We start from the raw sequence: 7,109 nt of genomic DNA on the forward strand, positions 1-7,109 counted from the left end.
CGCGATCTCGGCTCATTGCCAGCTCTGCCTCCTGGGTTCACACCATTCTCCTGCCTCAGCCTCCCGAGTAGCTGGGACTACAGGCACCCGCCACCACACCCGGCTAATTTTTTGTATTTTTAGTATAGATGGGGTTTCACTGTGTTAGCCAGGATGGTCTTGATCTTCTGACCTCATGATTCGCCCACCTTGGCCTCCCAAAGTGCTGGGATTACACGTGTGAGCCACCACGTCCAGCTTAATATAAGTATTTTTCTATAAACACAGTTTATACCTTTCTAGCCTTAAAAATAAAGAAAGCCAACAGTATTTTCTGGGTGACAGGACTACTGGTAGTTTTAATTTTTCTTTTTTTTTTTTCACTTCTCTGTACTTTCCAAAATTGCTTCAACAAGCGTATTTTTTCTTTAAAAATTCTTAAATATTAAAATAACTTGTGCAAATAAAAATAGAGAGCCTAGATACATATTTTTTAATAACATAAAAACACTTACCCATACGAATAAGGGAGCATTCAGAACTTGAGCTAGCAGGAGGAGGACTAACATGATGTGTGAGCAACTCTTTGTAATGGCTTTCATCTAAAATAACATGGTATGTGCCTAACAAGATGAAAAGGAAAAAAAAAAACAGCTTCACAGACATAACGAAGTATACGTTCTATGTAATTCTGTAAAAGTTTTATCATCTAAAAATGTACATTTTCAAAATAATGATTTCAGCTAAATTATCACTTTTAAAACCTTATTTAAATAATACATCTAAACCAACTTCTCTAGGAATAACTGTAATTACAATTATTATTACTATTATTATTATTTTAACATATAAATAGAGACAGGTCTCACTATGTTAATCAGCCTGATCTCAAACTTTTGGCTTCAAGTGATTCTCCTGCCTTGGCCTACCAAAATGTTGGGCTTACAGGCAGAGCCATCATGCCTGGCCTGTAATTAGAATTTAATTAAAGACAAGTTATAAAATCTTCATAAAGAATTACATACAGTAAAATTTCCAGCTTTCCAAGAGTTATACTACTTACTCTAAATATTGACATAAGTACTGAAAACTCTTTGCATTTTGAGATGATTTCTTACAGAATCAATGATATATTTAAGATGACTGCCCATATTTTAGACTACTTTTGGTAGCTCAGAACAGATTAAAACATTCTAATTTAATTAATAAATTATTTCCTACACAGTAATTATGAGCAAATATTAAAGAAATTATATATATACCACCAGTTTCACGAGCAAGTACAGTGCAAACGCGAACCTCTGCAGACAATCCAATAACAGATACTCTAATTTTAGCTGCCTTTAGGGTCTTCATAAAATCCAAGTAGATAGATAGTTTTAGGAAAGAAGAAAAACATTTAAAATTAATGTATTTGAAATATAAAGAATGCTCTGAAAACTAGTAATAAATTCACTACATCTACCACAAAGATGAATTACACACACAAATATATATATATAAAAAAACAAATTTGCTACAGAATTCTCTTTAGAGTTGTAACTTTGGTTTTGATTTTTTGGTCTACCTTGATTAGATCATAAATATTAGATGGATCACAAGTTGTAAGGCTGCTAAAGATGATTAGTACTTCTCGACTTGTATGTCCAGGCATGTGTCTTAAAAGAAAGATAAAATACACTCCAATTAGGTACAACAAATTACACTACCAAAAAATTTACCCAAAAAGAATAGTAAACATAGGAATACACATTTAGACTATAGAATACCTCATTTGTTTCAATAATGCAAGGAAAGGTTGTGAGTATATTTTAAACACTTCAATGTAAATTTTTCTAAAATGAACTACGCACTTCAAAAAATTGTTAATTGATTCATTTAATAAATACTGAGTACTCAAGTTCTGGGGATAGAGTGATAAACAAGACTGACAATGTTCCCGACATCATGAAGCTTACATTCCAGTGGCTTGTTTCATACAAAGTCTAAAGTATACACTAAGAAATACAACAATATATGGATAAACTTTAAAATGTGGCAATATCATATGGATCAGCTTTAAAGTATATAGATGTGGCTTCAAAATAGTAACACACACTTCTTTCTCAAAGACTATATAGTAGTCCCCTCTTATCTGCAGAGGATACATTCCAAGACCTTCAATGGATAACTGAAATCAAGGATAGTACTGAACCCTATATATACAGTCATCCTTCGGTATCCTTGGGGGATTGATTTCAGGACCTGCTAAGGATACCAAAATCTGCAGACACTCAAGTCCCAGATACAATATGGCATAGTATTTGCATATAACCTATACACATCCTCCCACATGTTTTAAGACATCTCTAGATTATTGATAATACCTAATACAATGTATACTATGTAAATAATTGTTATCCCCTTTTAGGGGATAATGACAAGAAAAAATGCCTATTTGTTCAGTACAGGTACAATTTTTTTCCAAATATTTTCGATGTGTGGTTGATTGAATTCACAGAAGCAGAACCCAGGATTCGGAGGGCTGACTATACCATGTTTTTCCCAATACAGGCATACCTTGGAGATACTGCAGGGGTGGTTCCAGACCACAGCAATAAAGCAAATATCACAATAAATATTTGCAATACAGCAAGTCACATGAACTTTCAGGTTTCCTAATGTATATAAAAGTTCTGTTTACAGCCAGGGGTGGTGGCTCACACCTGTAATCCCAGCACTCTGGGAGGCTGAAGCAGGTGGATCACGAGGTCAGGAGATCAAGACCATCCTGGTAACATGGTGAAACCCCGTCTACACTAAAAATACAAAAAAATTAGCCGGGCGTGGTGGCAGGCGCCTGTAGTCCCAGCTGCTCAGGAGGCTAAGGCAGGAGAATGGTGTGAACCTGGAAGGCGGAGCTTACAGTGAGCCGAGATCGTGCCACTGCACTCCAGCCTGGGTGACAGAATGAGACTCCATCTCAAAAAAAAAAAAAAAGTTCTGTTTACACTATGCTGTACTCTAATAAAGTGTGCAACAGCATTATATCTAAAAAAAAAAAGTACACACCTTAATGAAAAATACTGCTAAAAATCAACAGAGCTGTCGGTGAATAATATCTTTTTGTTGATGGAGAGTCTTGCCTTGATGTTGATGGCCACTGACTGATCACAGTGGTGCTTTCTGAAGGGTGAGGTGGCTATGGCAATTTCTTAAAATAAGACAAAGTAGTTTGCTACATGGGTCAACCCTTCCTTTTATGAAAGGAATGCAAATGCTGTTTGATAGCATTTTATTCACAGTATTACCTCTTTCAAAATGGGAGTCATTCCTTTGAAACCCCACTGATGCTTTATCAACTAAGTTTGTAGGGTATTTTTTTTTTTTGAGACTGATTCTTGCTCTGTCACCCAGGCTGGAGTGCAGTGGTACAATCTTGGCTCACTGCAACCTTCACCTCCTGGGTTCAAACAATTCTCCTGCCTTAGCCTCCCCAGTAGCTGGGATTACAGGCATGTGCCACTATGTCCAGATACTTTTTGTATTTTTAGTGAAGACAGGGTTTTACCATGTTGGCTAGACTAGTCTTGAACTCCTGACCTCAAGTGATCCACCCGCCTTGGCCTCCCAATGTGCTGGGATTACAGGCATGAGCCACCACACCCAGCCAGTGTGGATATTTTGAACTCCTTCCATGAATGGCATTTAGAATGGTGAATTCTTTCCAGAAGGTTTTCAGTGTACTTTGCCCAGATCCATCTATGGCAGTCACAGCCTTATGATATGTATTTCTTAAATAATCAAGATGTGAAAGTTCAAACTATTTCTTTATCCAAGGGTTGCAGAATGAGTGCTATGTTAGTAGACATGAAAATAACATTAATCTCCTTGTACATCTCAATTAGAGCTCTTGGGTGACTGGGTGCATTGTCAGTGAGCAGTAATATTTTGAAATAAATCTTTTTTCTGAGATAGATCTCAACAATGGGCTTAAAACATTCAGTAAGCCATGCTGTAAACAGATGTGCTGTCATCCGGACTTTGTTATTCCATTTGCAGAGCACAGACTGAATAGATTTAGCATAATTCTTAAGGACTCTAGGATTTTCAGAATGGTAACAAACATTAGTGCCAACATCAAGTCACCAGCTGTATTAGCCCCCAACAAGAGAGGAAGCCTATCCCATGAAGCTCTGAAACCAAGCATTCACTTCTTCTAGCTATGAAAATCCTAGATGGCATCTTCTTCCAACAGAGGGCTGTTTCATCTACATTGAAAATAAGAGGCCAGGTGCAGTGGCTCACGCTTGTAATCCCAGTATTTTGGGAGGCAGAGGCAGGAGGACTGCTTGAGCCCAGGAGTTCAAGACCAGCCTGGGCAATGTGGCGAAACCCTACCTCTACAAAAACAACAACAAAAAATACAAAAATTAGCTGGGTGTGGTGGCACATGTCTGTAGTCCCTCCTACTTGGGGGGCTGGGAGAATAGCTTGAGCCTGGGAGTTTGAGGCTGCAGTGATCCATTACTGCACCACTGCACTCTAGCCTGGGTGACAGAGCGAGACCCTGTCTCAAAAACAAACCAACAATAAAAGAAAAGAAAAAGAAAATTTAATATTTAGTGTAGTCAGCTTCATCAATTATTTTAGCTAGATCTTCTGGATAACTTGCTGCAGCTTCTACATCAGCACTTGCTGCTTCCTCTTGCACTTTTTTTTTTTTTTTTTTTTGGAGACGGAGTCTCACAGTATCGCCTGGGCTAAAGTGCAATGGCATGATCTCAGCTCACTGCAACCTCCGCCTCCTGGGTTCATGCAATTCTCCTGCCTCAGCCTCCTGAGTAGCTGGGATTATAGGTGCACACCACCACGTCTGGCTAATTTTTTGTAATTTTAGTAGAGACAGGGTTTCACTATGTTGGCCAGACTGGTCTCGAACTCCTGACCTCATGATCCGCCTGCCTCGGCCTCCCAAAGTGCTGGGATTACAGGCCTGAGCCACTGTGCCTGGCCCCTCTTGCACTTTGGTTTTGGAGATAGCTTCTTTCATTAACCTCATGAGCTCAGCTCTGTTAGCTTCAAACTTTTCTTCCGCAGCTTCCTCACTGCTCTCAGCCTTCATAGAATTGAAGAGAATTAGAGTCGTGCTCTGGATTAGGATTTGACTTAAAGGACTGTTATGGCTACTTTAATCTTCTATCCAGACCATTAAAACTTTCTCCATATCAGCAATAAAGCTGTTTCACTTTCTTATCATTCATGTGTCCACTGAAGCAGCACTTTGAATTTCCATTATGTTTTTCTTTTTTTGAGACAGAATCTTGCTCTATCATACAAGCTGGAGTGCAGTAGCACAATCATAGCTCACTGCAGCCTCAAACTACTGGGCTCAGTCTCCTGAGAAGTTAGGGACTACAGGTGCTCGCCACTGTGCCTGGCTATTTTTTTTTTTTGGTAGAGATGGGGGTCTTGCTATGTTACCAGGGCTGGTCTCAAACTCATGGCCTCAGGTAATCCTCCCATCTCAACCTCCCAAAGTATTGCAGTTACAGGTAAGAGCCACCAGGCCCAGCCAAGCACTTTTAATTTCCTTCAAGAACTTTACCTTTACATTCACAATTTGACTAAGTGTTTAGCACAAGAGACCTAGCTTTCAGCCTGTCTTGCATTTTGACATACCTTCCTCACTAAGCTCAATCATTTCTAGCTTTTGATTTAAAGTGAGACATGCGACTCTTCCTTTCTCTTGAACAATCAGAGGCCACTGTAGGGTTATGATTGGTGTAATTTGAGTATTTTTTTTTGTCTTAGGAGATGGGGGGCCCGAACAGAGGGAGAAAGACTGGAAAACAGCCAGTTGGTGAAGCAGTCAGAACACACATAATACTTATCAATTAAGTCTGTTGTCTTATATGGGCCCAGTTTGTGGTGCCCTAAAATAATTACAATAGTAACATCAAAGATCACTGATCACAGATCACCATAACAGATATAACAATAATTTACAAAGCTTGAAATATTGCAAGAACTACCAAGTGTGATATAGAGGCATGAAGTGAGCACATGCTGTTAAAAAAAATGGCACCAACAGACTTGCTCAACACAGAGTTGCCACAAACTGTCAGCTTGTTTAAAAAAAAAAAAGTTATCTGAAAAGTGTAATAAAAGTGCAACAAAATGAGGTATGCCTGTACATACACACCTATGATCATGTTTAATGTATAAAAATTAGGCACAGTAAGAGATTAACAATAATAACTAATAATAGAACAATTATAACAATGTGCTGGCATCACTACTCCTGCACTTTGGGGTCATTATTAAGTAAAATGACACAAACACTGCAATAGTTTTGACAGTCAATAACAGTTAATCTGATGACTTAGGCCATTACATGGGTGGGCAGCATATACTGTGTGGATCTACAGGACCAAGGGATGATTCACGTCCTGGGCAGGACAGAGAAGGAAGGTGTAGGATTTCATCATGCTACCCAGAATGGCATACAACTTAAATCTTATGAATTATTTATTACTGAAATTTTCAATTTAATATTTTTCAGACCAAGAATAACTAAAACTGGAAAGTGAAACTGCAGATAAGGGGAGATTACTGTAAACCTCATAGTAATTCGGTCATAATAATCACGAACATTAATCTTGTATACCATTTAATTAAAATGATAGCTTGTAGAGTTTTAAGTTGTGATGACCAGTTTTCATCTATACTAAATAGACGTTTCTATGCTTTCTGCAGCAATTTTATCAGTTAGTTATAGCTTTCCTGCTTACGTTTTCATTGTTATCTTCTCAGCTCTCACTGGTACACCCTGCTACTGTACTTACCTCTATTACATGTGTTACCTCCTTCTCATCCACTTCAGAACTAGAAAAATATCTATTATGTAAAGTTATAAAGTCTGAGCCAGGGCAGACTATCCAGAGATAAAATATGTAAGCTTTAGGGAGGCTGAGGTGAGCGGATCGCTTGAAGCCAGGAGTTCAAGACCAGTCTGGCTAACATGGTGAAATCCCATCTGTACTAAAAATACAAAAATTGGCTGGGCATGGTGGCACACACCTGTAATCCCAGCTACTAGGGAGGCTGAGGCACAAGAATCACTTGAACCCAGAAGGCGGAGGTTGTAG

At 38.5% G+C, this 7,109-nt stretch overlaps 1 protein-coding gene across 1 annotated transcript in view; it reads right to left on the minus strand.

Moving 5' to 3' along the window:
• LOC105543372 (general transcription factor IIH subunit 2) overlaps positions 1-7,109 on the minus strand; it is a 33,616-nt gene that overhangs the window by 13,571 nt on the left and 12,936 nt on the right. The window contains exons 11-13 of the mRNA XM_011985241.1: positions 1,547-1,637; positions 1,242-1,329; positions 495-602 (exon numbers count right to left, since the gene is read on the minus strand). Coding sequence (XP_011840631.1) covers positions 495-602; positions 1,242-1,329; positions 1,547-1,637 — 287 coding nt within the window. The remainder of the gene's footprint in view (positions 1-494; positions 603-1,241; positions 1,330-1,546; positions 1,638-7,109) is intronic.

Source organism: Mandrillus leucophaeus, unplaced genomic scaffold, assembly GCF_000951045.1.
Source record: "Mandrillus leucophaeus isolate KB7577 unplaced genomic scaffold, Mleu.le_1.0 Scaffold281, whole genome shotgun sequence".
Lineage (NCBI taxonomy): Eukaryota > Metazoa > Chordata > Mammalia > Primates > Cercopithecidae > Mandrillus > Mandrillus leucophaeus.